At 43.9% G+C, this 18,934-nt stretch overlaps 1 protein-coding gene across 1 annotated transcript in view; it reads left to right on the top strand.

Annotated features, from left to right (window-relative positions):
- The first annotated feature begins 10,445 nt into the window (after nucleotides 1-10,445).
- LOC142564563 (venom metalloproteinase antarease-like TtrivMP_A) overlaps nucleotides 10,446-18,934 on the top strand; it is a 51,868-nt gene continuing 43,379 nt past the window's right edge. Inside the window, exons 1-3 of the mRNA XM_075675610.1 lie at nucleotides 10,446-10,542; nucleotides 14,906-15,072; nucleotides 17,072-17,164. Coding sequence (XP_075531725.1) covers nucleotides 10,461-10,542; nucleotides 14,906-15,072; nucleotides 17,072-17,164 — 342 coding nt within the window. The 5' untranslated portion in view covers nucleotides 10,446-10,460. The remainder of the gene's footprint in view (nucleotides 10,543-14,905; nucleotides 15,073-17,071; nucleotides 17,165-18,934) is intronic.

The raw sequence follows: 18,934 nt of genomic DNA, 5'->3' as shown, positions 1-18,934 counted from the left end.
TTGCTGCAGTGGCATTAGTTATAGCAAAGCATATGTACAGGTAAACAATTAAGTTATAGGATTTTACATGCCAAAACCGCGATCTGATTATAAGGCACGCCGAAGAGGGGGGACTCCGGAAATTTGGACCAGCTGTGGTTTCGTTAAGGTGCACCCAAATCTAAATACACGGGTGTTTTCGCATTTCGCCCCCATGGAAATGCGGCCGCCATGGCCGGGATTGGATCCCGCAACGTCGTGCTTAGTAGCCCAGCACTATAGCCACTAAGCAAACACAGGGGGTGTATACGTACAGTTCTGTTTTTATACAATATGTACTACATATAGACATTATAGAACTAGGACCACCACCAATGCCGATGTCTGCTGTCTGAGCAATTGTGGGCTCCTTGGCTGGTCATATGGCCACGCTCATACAAAAAACTGACGAGAGCGATGGAACACTTCATCTCCCTGCTATTGAAAGCGAGCCTGTTGGCTGGCTGCTGCAGCCCATGGTGACAGGCTAGCAGGGCTCGCTTTGTGACAGCTTTGATACGGTACAGGCACTCGTAAGTGTCAAGTCTTTCTTTTGCATTTAACATTACGATTACGGGATTACAGCACAGAATGAGGTAATTTTGCAAACATTCAAGTTTCATGCGCATCGTGACATGGATGTTAACGGATCTGATGCAATGTTCATGGCTCACGTGCAAAGGTAAAACAGCCTATGTGTTGTGCGTGCAATTAGTAGCAGAAAGCCCATAAAGTAAAAGTACATCACAAGGAGCTTGCGAAAAGTTTACTGAATTTACGGTAATTACATTTTGTGCAGTAAAGACAATGGACGCTGATACTCCCATGCATCCAGTCAAGTTTCAGTGTATAGGCTTTGGTGAAAATTCTGTAAGAGTAGGCCACACATCTTTTTATTAGAATGAACAGCACATGTACTGACACAATGAAATACATTTTCTTCTCAGCTTGAATGAGCACTGCAAAGCTATGTAACGTGATAACAAGTGCTCACAAGGCGTGCGGTGTAGTGGGCATGCAAAACACTATGTATGTCCCTGCATGATGGCTCATTGGAACTAAGAAATAGAAGTAAAACAAAATAGGTCCCGTCCTGTATAACGTGGACAGTGCAGTTACAATTAAATTATGGGTTTTTACGTGCGAAAACCACTTTCTGATTATGAGGCACGCCGTAGTGGAGGACTCCTACAGTTTAGACCATCTGGGGTTCTTTAACGTGCACCTATATCAATGTACAAGGGTGCTTTCGCATTTCGTCCCCATTGAAATGCGGCCGCCGTGGCCGGGATTCGAGCCCGCGACCTCGTGCTCAGCAGCCCAACACCATAGCCACTGAGCGACCACGGCGGGTGACAGTGCAGTTTGCCGTGCATGCATCATGACAGAGAAAGATGTTTTCTTTCTGCGTGTTCTTATTGCGGATGGATACCGGCCCAGCAGCCCCATTTATGAACAAGCGCACGGGGCCAACTGAGGCGTAAGCTACCAAAGCATAACACCAGCGCCCGACTATTGAAATGAACAGTCAATGCAGGAGCCTTTTAATACTGAACAACGTCATCATGTTCGAACACACGGGGAATATGCTGCAGTGCCAGACGAAAACGGAGACGATCCTGCAGAAAAGGTTAGGCACCTAAGAGGCCGGATGGCTCTTCTTCAGCAGGCTCTTGGTGAAGCTGCCATTGTACAGAATTTCTGCGTGAGCAGCACCCTATGCGCCTGAACCTGATGCAGGATGATCATGCAGACTTGCTCAAGAAGATAGAAGAAGAAGCTGAAAATTGAAAATATTCAAGTGCAAAAGAAAACGCATCAGATGACGCAGGGTAACCTCCAACTACATAAGTGGCTATAAAAACCTAAAAATTCTTGTTTATGTGTTGTACATCACAATCATGACTGTCGTATAGCATGTTTAAGAAGACTTGTTTGTTACTGCAACATTCTCGTTTTTAAACATTCAAATGCCAGGAACAGAAGGCGTTCTATAGCCTGAGTAGGTCCCTGACCTCATGCGTTTTATACATACATAAATACATAAAAGCACATGTGCGGCACATTCCAGCCTGTGTATTATACATGATGAGCTCAGAATTGATATAGTTTCAACAGGAGACGAAGTAAGAAATTTCATCAAAAGATTCTAGCACTGGCACTTAACACATGAAAACCAATCAAGGCTTAATCATTGATCATCATCATCATCATCATCATCATCATCATCATCATCATCATCATCATCATCATCATCATCATCATCATCATCATCAGCCTAGTTACGCCCACTGCAGGGCAAAGGCCTCTCCCATACTTCTCCAACTACCCCGGTCATGTACTAATTGTGGCCATGTCATGCCTGCAAACTTCTTAATGTCATCCGCCCACCTAACGTTCTGCCGCCCCCTGCTACGCTTCCCTTCCCTTGGAATCCAGTCCGTAACCCTTAATGACCATCGGTTATCTTCCCTCCTCATTACATGTCCGGCCCATGCCCATTTCTTTTTCTTGATTTCAACTAAGATGTCATTTACCCGCGTTTGTCGCCTCACCCAATCTGCTCTTTTCTTATCCCTTAACGTTACACCCATCATTCTTCTTTCATTCATTCAATCATTCTTCAATCATTGATAATAAATTCAAAATCAGTGAATAAACACATGAACACTGCACACACATGAATACAATGCTAGAGTACCTAGAACACTGTGCAAATGCTTAAAAATACACAAACAGTTTGATCAGAGTTGGTTACCAGCAATGGTCTGAGCAGGTGTAACGAGTCGACTGTCAACACTCCTGTCGGCAAACTAAAGTTCAGTCATTGATGTGAAGCTGCATGTATGAATGTTATGTGAAGCAGCTGCGAACGAACAGCTCCCGCGCCTGAGTTCCTGGAACGAATCTTCAGTGCAGTGAAAAGACTGAAGGTGCGAGTGCATCTTCGACCTGCACCTGCGGTTGACTGGCCCCGGTGGAGCAATCACTTGTGGGGGCTCTAAATCTTTCCTTACGCATGCCAGATTGTGCAGGGCTCTATATGCAGTTATGATCTGCACAGAACAACGAGGTTCGCGCTGCAGTTTCGTGTCGAGGAAAGGGTGGTGGCGTTTCCAGACTTGAAATGCTTGTTCTGAGGAGTTTCGGGTTGATCTGGGGGCCTTGTTGCACCTGTGTAAATGAAAACACATAAAAACTGAGTTTGGCCTGTAACATGACTTTGCTGAAGGGACTGCAGCCAGACAATAAGTACAAGTGCTGTTCACTTATAACAGTGGCATACTATGTGCGCCTGAAATTTGTTTCCATGACAGGTTTCGTCAAAATGCGCAATCATCTATAGATGCTTGATGCGTGTGAAATGCGTGGACACTACCGTTTCACAATCACTGTTTGTGTGAATAACGACGATCTCAACATCGGCAAACACATCAGTTCCAGTTTGGTATCTTCAGCCTTTAGGCTGAAATTAATATGTGCTTCTCGTTGTACAACTGTTTCTTGATTTGTTCAAATCTGGCAGTCACGATTCAGAAGTAAATACATAACGTGGAATCAGAATCTGACCAGCAGTGTACGCATATTATCGCTTACGGTCACCAAAATTGAGAAGCGTGATTTCTATGTGCGAACACGCTTTGCAATAAAGCTGCAAAAGGCGACTTTGACAAATGTTTTGCCAGCGCCCGTAAGCGTTTGCAAACAGTGAACTCACTCGTACATTCAGTGAAAACACTCATTTCCGGTTACGAAGCACTTCAGTTTCTTCGCCGCCAGGACCTTTTTATGCCCACGTCGGTGCAGTCTATGCATCCCGTAACTACTGGGTATTCAGTAATCTCATGAAAGTCGCGCATCAGCGAAGAAAACTGTGACAGCTCCAGGAAATGCACAAGTTTTCGGAACAGGTGCATCGCCATGAGGCGCGTCACGTTCCCGATGGCTCGGCACGCTGTCGGCTCAGGCACGCTGATTAGATCTCATGTGGTGATCTGGAAGGTGCCGGCGTCCTAAAACCAGAAAGCGCCAGGAGCAGCTGCAGCATAATAAATAGAGGTACTCCCCTTTTGTTGCCGCTTGGTTCCAGCGGCAGCAACAGCAGCAGTTCTCGCACAGTTTCTTTAGAGAATCGATAGCGTAGGAGTAAGTGCTGGTCGTTGTACAGCTCCATCGGGCATTCCCTATCACGAAGCAGTCGCAGAGCACTCTTGGTAGTACACAAGCTGCGCCGAAGACGATATCGCCAGCGCGTGCGCGTCGATGAAACGAGCCGCCATGTTTGGCTGCGCTACGATTGCTGCAAGTAGGGTCGAACTTAGTTGTGCCTTGGAATTCGCCACGACTTGGTCGAGACGAATTCGCTTCAAGTGGGCACTTCAAGTCGAGGCAGGTTTGTGCACTACCTTGACGTCGCGTCAAGCCGGCTGGGAGCCAAGTTCGACTCCAGTCGCGTTTATGTATTCGGGGGTAAATTATTGTCTAAGGGCACAGATGCAAGATACTTTCGTGCAGCTCTGTGCTGGGGCGCATTTTCGTTCTGCCACCTCGCATGCACTCGGCTCATGGAGAGTGCTACATTTCAGATGCCAGGGCGAACATTTGCTTCGTTTTAATGCGAAACATTATGTGCCTCATTCCAGGCGCTTTGCGGCAGATAGGTAGGGAAGTAGACTCCTGTTTCACCTCATTTTGGAACTCCACTAAACTTAAATGCATTACCGACACTGGCATCGAATCTCTTCCATCGAGTGCAACAGCCCAATGCTCTAACCCCTAGGCCGTGATTGTTGTTGTTTACTGTAGTAGGCCCCATACACGCAAGTATTCCTCTCCTGCAATATGCGCCTAATTCTTTCAAACAATTGGAGCATTATCACTTGCCAGTGCGTCTTGTTCTTTCCTCGCAACAGTTCACGCTTTCAGCGACTATGTAAAATGCACCATCTTCCGGGACAGCCCACATTGCCCAGTACTGTCATCGTAGAAACTAAGCGATGATTTTACGTCTTCGTGGTGGGCCCAGATTCATCACGTTTTAATGTTTCTTCGCAGAAGTACAAAGGCCATCGTCGTTTTCATATTGTCAGTCAGTAATGACGGACAAGAACACATCAACGATACTGCGAATAATATGACAAATTTTATAATGGGCGAACCTGTGCCCACAAAGGCAAGTTACAATCAAAGCACAACGATAGCGGCGAACAGGGTCGCCCATGGTAGGAAACCTGATCAGCAGGTCGAGCGCGTCTGCTTTTATACATCACGAGGCGCGTTCGTAGCCGTCGTCGTCGAGCTGCCACGATTTCCACGGAGCATGCGCAGCCTGTGCGTTGAGCGTTAGTGAGTTTCCAGGGATTGAGGGACGTGCGGTGCGTTTGGCTGCGAAAACGTCCAAGCAAAGTGGGCGCACGTTCACGCTCAGCTTGGTCGCCTCTGCAGAAACGCCAAGACAGTGTTTTGCTTTTCGCTGCTGGTATGACCGCTGCGCACAAATAGTAACACTTCTCCTGAACCGGGAGAGGGTAGTGTATTCTGTGTGTGTCCGCTAAGTGGACTGTCCATTTGGGCAGGCACTGAATGTTATAGAACTCGACAGCCAGTGACGTGGATTGGCGCCTGCACTACCGGCTTCGAGATATGTCCAATCGGTTCGCGCTGAAACCCCTCAGCTGGGTACGCACAACGCCGTGCTGCTTGCAGTCGTCTGAGCGGAACGGGCATCACACTTCGTTCTACGAACGTTAACGGCTTTTCACCGGTCCCATTTTGTGCTCCATCGAAGCGGGACACCGGCAACGCCAGTGGTGGCGTTCCTCATCGCTTTAGCATAGTGAGAAAGCATAGTAGCTACTAGGGCGTTGTTTGTGCTACGAAGGAGCACTTGCCCAGCTCGATGCTTCTCGACAACGCGACACCCCCAGGTATTGTTATAACACCGCCTGACGAGCGCGTCGCAAAGCTAAAGCTTGATATGACTCTCAACGCTTTGACCTTTGGGATAAACTGCTCAATTTTGTTGTCTGCGAAGAAAGCAGCGGCATATAAAAACAAGCTGTCACGTTAACCTTTTAACTATTACTCGTCATATGCTTTCGTTTTCTCAGTGTTGTTTTCTAGGCGTATGAGATTAAGACTTCCAGGCTCCGAGTCCTTTTCGCCTTTGTAGACGCGCATGTTCCTTTCTTTTTGTGATATGGTCCTCTGCACATGTTTGCTTTGGTGTAGATTTCCCTCGAAGTTACTAAAGGTTGGTAGCCAGATCACAGGCTGTTGATCACTGTCAGCTCTCATTCATTCAAAGATGTACAATGTGAACTGTTCATCCTACTCCACATGTATTGGAGGAGCTTAAAAATCGATGTCTATGACTCAGAACGCTTTCTGCATATCACGAAGTCTTCTGTTCTTTCCAGCAAGGAATCGTCGTTCGTAGTTAAAGAAGACAGTGATCTCGTCCTGGCAGATCTTGTGTTCCCCATTATAGACCAAAAGACCCATGCAATGGCGTCTTCATTTTGGTGTATTTGATTATTCATTCAAGCAGGCTTGGGGGAGAAAGTTTGGAGCAAGCAGATTCTGTAACGGAAATGGGATTACATTTTTTGCGCCTGTCCCACTTTTTAAGAAATAGAAATGGATCTTTGATTTGAATTTGCTGCCCGACTAATTCAGCACCAGGACATGGTGTCACTGCCGGAGGCATTTATTATACCCCTATCATCCAGTAGACTTGACAGCCATCGTCCTGCAAGGAGTAACTTAATATTTTATAGATTTTCTAGCTACCTACAAAATTATAAATGGACAAGCAAGAAGCACGTCCTGGTGGTCGAGTTGGTTATACAAAATTACAACTATTGATTACAACGTCTACGGTGTGTTCCCGTGTCGCCTTCCTTCGTCCGTTGTTTTATTTGGTGCTTTCATTGTAACCAGCAAGAAGAAATCACAGCTTGCCAGAAAATATTTTTATGCAATTAGACCTGGTTTAATTTCTAACACTTATGTTATTTCTTGCAGAATTTTACAACAAAAACCTACAGAGAATTAGAAATTATGATACCTATATTAGAGAATGTAGAAGTCTGCGAAGACACATCACAGATTAAAAGCAGCATTACGCAATTATTTTGTCATCTTTAAAAGGTATCGTGAAATTTACAGTGGTAATGACCTTTGGTCACTCTGGCGAACAAATGTTTGCAACTTCAACAGCCTTGTGCATGTGCTCGGCCGCTCACAGACATGGTTAACAGTAAAAAACAGACAGAAAGACAAACAAGCAAACAAACAAACAAACAAACAAACAAACAAACAAACAAACAAACAAACAAACAAACAAACAAGCAAACAAACAAACATGGCCTTAGCTGCCTTTGTGCCATTAAACCCAAATTAACCGATTAACCAATGATTCCCAAAGCAGGAGAATCAGGTCTTGTTGAACGGAAAATTGGAGGAAGCCTAAGCTTAGCCTCTAAGAGTGGAATGCGATAGCATTCAAAGAGCCTTGACTGCTTCTCACGCTTCACGGCAGTTGCAGCTTATGTAAGCGCAATGTTTACGGAGAAACGCTGGCGGCGAACGCTAAGTACAAAGGCGTGCTTTCTGGTCGAAATGCGGCCACCTGCATGGGCCAATCGCGGAGGTTCTGCACAGTGGCGCGGAAGAACTTACCTAATTTCAAGGTTTTCTGTTAACTCACACATTTAATATTTAAAACGGAGGAGATTTAACATAAAAGGCATGCGATTCCGGTGTTTTGTTTCATGACATTGTTTTTCTGGGCTCTCATTCTAAAAATTTTGAGGAATAACTTCTCTGATAGAATGATGTGGCAATATAATCCGCATATACCGCACGTCATATAACAATGCGCGGGATATATAAATGCATATACATAAGTATAAATGAAAATTTTCGCTCCCGGATAACTCCGCTGACACCGCAACCCCGGATTTTCTGCGATAGGAGACCCATATTGCCACCGCGTTGAAAACAAGCGTAATTGAGAGGTTAGCTAAGCACAAAGCGGTAACCATTTCGCAAATTTTACTAGTCCGCAGGCTAAAACCGGCTCATTTGGACTGTTTATTTTTCATTACCGGAGATCATTCAAACATTTGAATGACCAAGATATTCAAATACGCGATTATATCAAAGGTAATTGTAACGTTACGAATTCCGAATTAGATCTGCTGCCACGTACTTTTACCTTCCTTCAATAGTCGGTCGGTGGAGGAGAATTGGATACTGTCCAGGAATGATATGTCTGCCTTGGTAAATCGGTACGTTCCTCTGATTAAGATGATCAATAATAAATCTAACCCATGGATTACCCGACCCCTACGCTTACTGCCAAACAGGAACAAGCGCCACTAGGATAGTGGTAAATAGTTGCGCAGGCAAGCGGATTGGGACACATATAAGGAATACTTAAAAATTACCTGTCCTGCCCAGTCTTCTGCTAGATACATCTACTTTATTCATGACTTACCATCTCTTCTAAAATGTAATCCCAGAAAGTTCTGGCAAAATATAAGCCCAGATCAGGACCACAATAACAGTTCCTTACACAGTAATAACACTTCCCTTCCAGGTACTCACTGTGCTTCTATTTTCAATGCTTATCTTATATATTCACCACACAAGATGAGCCTGATGTACCGGATGTATCGACACTAAACTGCCAATGTATGTCACCTTTAGAAATAAATGTTGAAGGAGTCACATGCCTGATAAATAACCTCAAGCTAACCACATCCTTTGACGTTGACGACGTTAATTCTAAATATCTGAAAAACGCCGTCATAGAATCTAGCAAAATTCTTTCTCACATTTCCAGGCAATCATTGAGACTGGTGTGCTGCAACCAGACTGGAGGATACCAAAGGTTATATCTATATTTATGTCAGGCAATAAATACACGCCGGAAAACTACCGTCCAATATCATTAACATCTACATGCTGCAAAATGCTAGAACATGTGATTGCATCAATGTTATACGGCCATCTGGAAGCCAACTATTTTTGGTCTTTTCTAATCAACACTGATTTCGGAGAATCTCCTCACGTGAGACGCAATTATTCGCATTAACAACTGATTACTTAAGAACGTGGAAGAGGATCTAGAAACTGATTGTTCTTTTCTAGACTTTTCTTTTCCAAAGCGTTCAACTTTGTACCACATTGTCGTTTGAATCTCAAATTATCCCCTCTTAGACTGGATTAGTCCTGATCGCTTGTGCAAGTATAGGGCGAATCTTGGAACTCTGGCGATTCTTACTACATACACGAGTTTCATAATTACGTAACAATAAACGAATGTTTATCTCACCTCTCAATATTGCATCTCTGATCACCAAATTACGCGTGCATGAGTTGCTCAATGCTAGTTGCATTAGCAATGATAGCATAACCAAAAAATTGGTTATGCCTGAATTCTTGCTCTTGCTTGTCTATTGGACAGCAAACACTGCTAGCATTCTCTCTTAATCTCAGCTTTAGTTGCGTCAGCGTTTGGGACAAACTTGAATCACCATTTAAAATGTACTATCTTATACAGGAAGGCATTGTCTTGCTCTCCTTCTTAATGCATTTACGAGGCTTATGCTGCTGCATTTTCAGTTGCTTCAGTAATTAGAACCGATCGCTTACGTTGTTTCTTTCCCAAATAAAAAGATCATTGGTAATTCTGCCAATACGGCTGTTTGAGTTATAGAAAAGAGTGCACAGGTTTGCAACATCGGCATCAAAGCGAGTGACAATGAGACGGGGCCCCCTACTAAAGTTGAGCCTCATTTCTTTCAGACTCAGTGCTCTAGAAAGAATTTGACATTCACATAAGGCTCGAGCTTATGATGTGGGGCGAGGCACTTGATGCAAGGAGAATAGGTGACCTCTGTTAGGACACCAGTAGGCACATTTTTAGCGCTGAGTGTTCAAATGATGTGGTATAAACACAATTAGCTTCGAGTTTTACTCCAAGTCCGCAATGTCAGAATGAACTTCAAGACGGTGGAAATTTTGGCTTGTTGCGCCAATAAAAACCACACATTCATTCATTCATTCATTCATTCAAATTTTGGCTTGTTGGCTTCGTGTGTCGTCTTGTACTTGTTTTTGTGATCGTTACGCTGTGTCATAGAACGTGACAGTCAGGATGAACTTTATGTTGTTTCTTTGTAATAGGTGAATTCGGTCAGTGGAACCAAGGTCGACACCTTTTGCGTTCACCGTTCACATGAGGTGGTGTAAACACAATAAGCTTTCAGTTTCAGCTGAAGTCGCCGATGGCAGGATGAACTTTCCGGCGGCTTAACAACGTGAGCCAAGACGCATTGTGGTACGAACATTGTGCGGCTTTTGTGGTCCACTATATATAATAGATAGACGTGTTGCTGCGCATGTCGACAGAGTGAACATAAGCATTGAAAATGGCGCTTTCTATGAACATGGACAAACTAGACATACTTGTACTCATGTCTTTCCTTTCACTTTTCCAATCCACCCGAGCAGGTAAATCTATTATAAGTTTCTTGAATTTCCCCCCTCAGTGAAGGCAGTATAATATAAAACTTAACAAAATGTAGTTGCAGTTAAGCATCGATTAGAGGTGTGATCGGGAGGAACTTGCCGAAGAGCTTTATTATTTATAAATTTTTTTTCTTGCGGCAAGACCCGCGCACCTAAGTTGGGTTAAACTTGTTGAGTCATACAAACATGTGCTTTAATGCTTAAATCCTTTCAGTGCCTTCACTGATTCTTTCTTTAGCGTAATGAAAATTGTGCATGTTACTCATCATTGTACAAACGTCCCTTAGCAGCACATTGCTCATACGTTCAAATAATGTTATTCCCTGCGAATATCGGAAAACTTTGTGCAGTGCCCGTCTATTGTCTTTTTGTCCATATTCGCAGTGGATAACGTTACTTGAATATATGAGAAACGTAGTGCCGATAAAGGTGCGCACAATGATGAGTAACTGCGCAGTTTGCAACACTCGGCTAAAAGCTACGACATAGAGGTAGTACAAAACCTTTCGAGGGAACATCGGTCGTACATACTGTAGCAAAACAGTATGAATGAATGGACTGTCTATACGGGGGTGTGCTCGCTAAGAATATGCGTGGGTGATTATTCCTACCTGAAAATAATTCCAGTGAAAAAGAGAACGCACAAAAAGTAGTCAAGCCCTGCGCAGTCAAACAAGAATGTGCATGGGTGTTCCTTGTAAATGGCCTTGGCAATAATTTAAAGTAGACTATAGGTAATAATTTTTCTTAGTAACATGTAAAACTTCCCTCGCTGTACACAGCGCGGCCACGGTAAATTTTTGATGTCCTGTTGATTCATGACAGCTGTTGTTCGGGCATCTGTCCGTTGTTGCGATGAATTTGATGTGCACAGCACTACGTTCATCCACAGCATTGCATCTGCGTGTTTTTTCGGTCCCGTAAAGGTACTTTTGGGTTACGTTTATTACATTGTTCAAGGTATTTGCCAATGTCACTACCATCTGTAACCTGAAATGTACCCTTTTCGGAAACAATTTCTCTCCATCGTTGCCTGTTTTTGCGACTGTTCTATAAAGCGTTGTGAGAAACGTCAGGATTCCTCCAAGAAACTCGAATTTACACATATTGCCGCTGAACCTTCTTTCTCGAATACAATATTTTCAAAACTGTTTTCACCAAACAGAACCGCGCGAGGACAGTAGTCGAAGGTTATCAGAAGTATTTCGAAAGGCAAGAAGTCCAAATAAAAGCCTTGCCCCTTTTCAGTGCATTTAGCTAGAGATCATTGAGACCACTGTTGCTAAGTAACCTTATGAAAGACGCGGTACTTGTGTCCCTATCGCTGGTACAGCAAAATGAAATTTCACTTCATTCTGGCCAACCGATCGCCATTGACGATTTCATGTTTTATTTAAAAGTTGGACGTTTTTCTAAAAAAAGCTTCACTTTTACTATAGTGGCAAATTACTCCCCAAAATGTATTATATTGCATATAAGAAGTTCACCAGAGAGACCAATGGCGAATATTCCCACGCTTTGACCGAACATATACGGCGGAAATATATACCTATTTCACATAAAAAGTGCGTGATCAAAATGGCAATGAACGGTGACATAACGCGTTAGCACATTCTCTGTCATGTTAGCACTACTCAGATCTGTCTCCTGGCCGTAATATGTAAATGTATTTGCCTGTGCTTCTTCTACACGAGTTGATTTATCGTTTCATTCAGTCAAATTCTCACACGCTGATGAATAGTAGGTAGGTGCACTGAGTTCCCGAATGACGGTGTCGCTGAGCTGACCCGGGAAAAAAAAAGCCGGGCACTTTAAGAAGATACTAAAGGGAAATAGGAAATCGAGCTATATGGACTGCTAGAAGTTTATTATCGTAAATTTCCATCTTCAAACACATCGCTTTCTTATGTGCCAACTTTCCCCCGAAGGTCCGGCTGTTGCTTGTAAATTTGAACCACCCGTGCTGTGTGGCGGAGATGACGCTGTCTCCCTCTGAAATGTTTGTATGCTCTTCGCAGTGAATCAGCCAGTGCTGATGTTACATGAGAGGTACATTGACATACGCAGGTGGCGCCACCACAACTTTCTATTTTTGCCATCTTCTCGGTTACATAGGAAAGTTGTGTTTCCCTACGAATGACGAATGCCTTAAATTATAGAAGCCCAATATTTAAATCTAGCTCTACCGAATCTTTTCTTTTATTGACCTTTTAAATAGCGCCCTATGTATCTGGCAGTGTTATGACATGATGACCGTCTTAATTTTACGTGACCCCTTTCGCGCTTGAGCGACGGGTCCGTTGCAGTGTGACAATAAATAGCTTGCTACCCCTTACCATCTTGCAGCGTATAGTTCAAGCTTCGTTTGTGGTTTGTTTAATTTTTAGTTGTGCTTGCCTCGACAGAGATAAAGGAAATGCTTAGCAATGTGTCGCCGTGCCGTGAATGGTAGCAGGGACGATAGGCAAGTGTCGTCAATGTATGTTGTGAAGAAATGTGAAGGCTCTTTACGACTACCCTGTTTGTGGCGTGTAAAACTACCCACCTTTACAGCTTTTGTATTAGGGAAACTGACCTTTGTGTATGCATGTGTGTCATGACAGTTTTCATCACTACACTACAAGCTTTCGCAAAGTTGTTGAATTTCCCTGATTTCCTTCAACGAACCAGTTTCTTAGTCAAATAAGCCGCAATTTGTCGTAAAGTAGGTGAATATATTGCTATAGAAACTTATTAGACAGCTAAACGAAGTTAAGCTTAGTGGTTTTGCGTGCGGTGTAAACAGCAGTAGAAATTCCTTTACTAACCAAATCAACAAACAGGGTGTCATGCAGGGACTAGCAAACACTGACACGTCTCACTGGATGACTCCAGACACTCGCTGTCAGAACACCAGCGGCATTAAGAGCCTCAGCAGCGGCGCGTTAATTACTTCTCCTGCTGCCTCTCGCTTCGACGCAAACCAGTCGCGAGAACACAGCGCACACGAAGCTATCTGCCATCTAAGGTCACCCAAGCATTGACCCCACCGCTGATTACCCCGAGGATGTGGTGGTCAGCAGAGCCGTGCTGCGGCCGGGGTAGAAGAGCAGACCCGTAGTAACTTGGACACCTTTTTTCTCGCACTTGCCCGAGGATCACGCCTCTGCGTGAGTTGCGATATAGACAGAGAAACGATCACTTTTTGAAATTTCCATTCTTCTAGGTACTAGTATACCACGGGGGAAAACGTGTTTTGCTCCATTTGTCCCTAGCAAAGCTGCACTACATGACGCCAAATACATACTTCGAAATAAGCTAGATATATGTCCAGATTTCGTGGAGCCGCCTCGAAGCGTTGAGCACTGACTAGAAGGGTCGAATGACATGTTTGATATACATATTTATTCCTATTGTTATATCGTTTCCTGCTTTGAGTTCGGCAGCAGTTGTTCATAAACCACCACGTCTAACTCTGAGGGTTTCGCCGAAGCACAGCTTAACGGCCTGGGTTTAGGTGCTTGTTTGCGGCTACAGACATATGAATAACGGCGCATTGTCACTGCGAATTAGTTTTCTAGTAAAATGTTTCTTTTGAAGATTATACTTAGCCTCTTGCCCATGGCTATGCGGCGCATACGCATAGCGTGTCGACGTGACACGTCCTTCTGCCGCCGTCGACCATGGCACTGCGGCACTACCAATGACGCACTGCGAAGCTGTAAACATTTTGCTGCGCGGGGCCACTTTGAGACTGACCAACCACTAAAGAAAAGACAAACCCCAGCCGATTCGGCATTACCGGCTCTGTTCCAGTCACTATGATACCGTTTAAATGGTGTGTGAGGCGACGCTTACTTGGCAGGAAAGCGCACCAGTCGCAGTTGCACGTAAGTAAATGCACATTAGAAGTGAAAGTCGTCAACAAAAAGGCCCCAAATCTCAAGAACTTCGACTACAGCCTTCAGATGTCTCTCTCGCAACTCACTTATGCGCACGACGCTCGGAGAAATGCGAGGAAAAAGCTCTCGTCAAGTTAACCTGCGCCCTCCTAGCACGAACATGTCTCTCCGCTAGACGCCCCTTCCCCTTCCGCGCGCGAGATGGCGAAACCAAGCCGCCATTATTCTCGGCTCATCGTCGCACGCTTTCCCACCTGCAGTATACGGCGAACGGCAGCAATCTCATAGCACTTGGATTCTATACGGAAGCTCATGGCAGCGTCGACGTCAATGCCGGCGACGACGATGGAAATTGACGGAGGAGTGTTTGTGTAACTGCTGTTGAAATGCGAGATGATGAAAAAATTTGTTAGTTATGCAGGTTCATTTGACGATGCGTGTTGTTCATTATCTTTCTTTGGCAGAACAAGGCTTCTATGTGTATCCAACTATTCTGCAAGAGAGAACAAATAGCAAAAACTTGGTCCTACGCCTGAGCAGTAATCTAACTCTGAATCTTCAAAAGAGCTCGGTGCTGGCTGATAAACTGCTACTTGTTACGAGCACTCACGAAGGACAATTGTTGGACACGGTAAGCGAGCAAAAGCATTCTTGCTGCAAACTAGATAGCCTAAAGAGCCTTCACAATTAGCCAGCTATGCTGTACATTTTCTATTTTTTTATTGTGTACACGGCCCCCAAATATGATAGATGCCCAACATCTGCGTGTTATTGCCCAAAAGAGAAGTTTCGTTGTCTTCTCGCCCTCTTGTCAAAACTTATTGACACCTGCACTCCGGCGTAATTGCAAATTTGGCGACAACACACATTCGTTTCGTAGTGGGTTTAGCATACTGTGCAATGAATGCATTTAGAAGTGTGATGTAGCGGAAAGAGCGTTTTCATGATCATTGTCAGCAGCACAAGAATAACGAAATTCTCTAGGCTTAGAAGAGGAAAAGAAGTGTCCCGAAAAAAACTGAAGAGTTTTTGTTATGGAGACTTCACCCCTTCCACATTCAGAACGTTCACAATGTTATGTATCCAGGTAAATATTCTGCGTGAAAGAGGAATACTTCACTTGGTAATTTCAATCGATCACATACAACGTACAAGCATGGGCGTTGAACATGACAAATCTTTGGGAACGAGGAATGTGCCATAGATGAAAACAGTGCTTGCACATACGGGCCTCCGACATGCACTGATATGTCATCTAAGCTACAACTTTAAAAATATTCAGTGCTGAGAAGAAAGACGCTGAAAGTAGCACGATGATGGTCTGTCGGGTGACCGGCTACATATCAGCGGCTGCTTTTCCAGCCTGTATATCCTCTTCTAACCTGCTGCTGTAAACAAGCACGCATTAGGCGTGACAATAAAATTTCTGCTCTTTATCTTACAGCTGCTTTGTCACGCAATACATTGTTTCAAGTACATACATGCAGTGTAATTTTTAATAAATATAATAATATTGTACATGGTAGAACAAACGTGACAAAAAACAGATTTTTGAAGTAACACGAAGTGCTTTTTTCTGATTAGCAAGTTTCTGATTTTCTGATAACAAGCGATTGGTTGTAATCCAAGTAAACTTTTATTTAATCAGACAAAAAAGTTACCTTTGGTAGATAGCGCAATTGTACTGCCCTATTTGGATTTCTTGATGAGGGTACACTAAGCGTAGATTTATCGTAGTCTACACTGAAGTACTGCGCAGAATTTGAACAAACAACTTTAAACGTAAATTTTTGAACGCCGCTCTTATGCACCCGTTCCTGCATTGAGCGTCGGCAGGCCTCAGTCTCTCGGCGTCAAAAGCGTGGCAAAAGCTTCCCTCGGCCACCCTCGGCGTAACCGAGCGAGCGAGCACAGCTAAAGATGAAAGAGCGAGCGCGGAGCGAAGCGGGTGATGGAAGACTGTGATAGCGGAGAGAGCGCGATGAACAAAGCGGAGTAGGATGCTACAGTGAAAGCATGATGTGGAAAGCGGAGGAGGAGAGTATGGCGAAAGCATGCAAAGGAAAGCGTAGTGCCGCGCAAGAGAACCTGTTCGACGGCGACCGCTACGATATGGCGCCAAGATGGTGTGCCGTCGTCTGTTGACCAATGGCATGCTGCGAGCGCGTCAACCGATACCATATAGGGAAACAAAGCGCTGCATGAGCAGAGGTCTGTCTGCAGCGATCGTTCCTACACAAACATTTATGCTATTAACACGATTTAGTTTGTTTTCTTTAATTTTCCTTGCAAGTGAACTGGATATTCTACGAAATCCGTGATTCTTCTGTAATGATTTTGAAATATGAAAATGCATGCATAATCTGTTCTTTGAACTATTGATATATTTACTACGAAAATGGAACATTTAGTGCTATAAAAATTAGGCCTAAATTGTGTAAAAATTAGGATTAGGGTGAAGCAGCAGATTATAAGGACACGAACAACGCAACTTAAGCAAAACAAAAATTCTACTGTGGAGCTACAAAATAGAAGTGACATTTTTAGCACGGAATACCCCAAGGGCATCAAACAAAGGATCACACATTTTTCTACTGATAGCGAACTCCAAAAATGACGTGTATACGCAGGTTGACACCTCAGCTATTCAAGAGGTTCTGTACCAGGACGTGCACCATCAATCCTCTGTCGTCCTACGCCACAGGGAAGGCGTGGTGCAAGTCGTAAGTCCTTCCTTATGCAACTACTCTAGCTATACTCGGTGTGCAATATGGGAAATGTATTGCTCCCATATTCCATAACAATAGCGGTAACATATTGGGTAACATACCTAAAGCCTCTAGTGTATGGCGTCGTCCTATCCTACAGGCGCGCAACATTTAATACGCCTCTCCAGACGCCATAAGAGAGAACTTCAGTAACATCTCAACGTAGGTTGTGGTTTTGGCTCCCACTGCGGGAAAATATTTTTTTCAATTCATCTTAGGTTGTGATATACACACTTCAAGTATTGTCACAAATAGTTTTCCTGATGTTTTGCTTCGTTTTATTATGTGTGGGCTTCATACGGTAAGGGGTGATGTCGCTTTTCTCTGTTTACTGAGGACTGAAAGTACAAACTTATACCTCACGCGTTCGAAATCTTCCAGTAGGTCAATCAACTAGTATGCCCGTCTCGTATATTAGTCAAATAGCTGAAGTCCCCGTTTTACCCGAAGGGCGCATCAACATAACACGAAATAAGGCACGTAATTGTACACACAGTGCAAGTTACAGCAAACATTCGCTTTCTAAGTACGCACCATCTCACATGTCCTAACACACGAGAACATGGTCAGCTCGATGACCGTGATCACTGACGGCACTCGCGTGATGTGAAGAGTATTCGGGGGTAGGCAGCAGGGCTGCGTACACGGTTAAAAAATTCCTCATTTTACGGCGAATCTGATGGTAATGTGGGACCGAACGCTTTTCCGTAAATAAAGAATGGTCATTTCTGTAGAGCGGACATCCGTAAAAGAGAGACCGTAACACAAAATACGAGTGCTTTCGTATCTAGAAAGCGGAAGACTCTGTATGCTCAATATGTACTATAACCGTAAAAGTACAGGTGCTCTTTGTATTCAGAAAACGCAACACACTGTATGGTGAGTCTGTACTATAACCGTTAAAGTGCAGGTGCTTCCCGTATTCAAAAAAAAAAGAAGAAAGACTCCGTATGCTGAATCTGTACTATATCCGTTAAAGTACAGGTGCTTCCCGTATATCGTCTTACAGAGCATATCCATTGTTTGGTGAATGTACCATCGGGGACAAAATTGCCCAGGACACATGAGCGTCGACCATATTTATTGTTGCTCTACCTGCTGGAATCAGCCGCGCTAACATCTGCGTTCGGGATGGACATACGTGACCCACTGTTTCCAGCGGTCTTGAACGCAAAGATGGAATTTGATTAACGCTCGCACTTCCAGGGTATTCTTGTCCACGATAGCACATACCCTTTAATGCAAATGTCATGAAGGCAGCTCATAGCCAAAGCAGCAGGTCACCATGGGGAAAATTGTCTTGCCAACGCACTGACATAGCTGAAATGATAAAACACTTTGCGCTTTGTGATACGAATCCATTGCATAGTATATATGCAATAAGGTACAAATTTCTGGTCGTCAAGTTCTTTAGATCACAGAAGCGACTTTATTTTCTTCATTCTCTCGTCTTGAACTATTTCCTGGTGAAAGTTGTTCTTTGCCCCAAACGCCTTGCAAGAATAAAGTTGCTGCTGTTAGGAGAAACAAATAGTATTCGTGAATTTCCATCCTAAAGAAAGCGGCAATAAAGGATAATCACGGAACACAACAAAGCAGTAACTTTTGTGTTAGAAATTAAAATAGTTACACCAACATTGTTGGAATAAGTGATGTTGCTGTAGCCGTCATTTCAACGAAGGTGCATGTCATCCGGGTAGCAAATGTTTTCCTTGGCAGCGCTTT

This window comes from Dermacentor variabilis, chromosome 11, assembly GCF_050947875.1.
Source record: "Dermacentor variabilis isolate Ectoservices chromosome 11, ASM5094787v1, whole genome shotgun sequence".
In the NCBI taxonomy this organism is placed as follows: Eukaryota; Metazoa; Arthropoda; class Arachnida; order Ixodida; family Ixodidae; genus Dermacentor; species Dermacentor variabilis.
The sequence above is the reverse complement of the archived record's forward strand: the minus strand, read 5'-3'. Positions and strand labels throughout refer to the sequence as shown.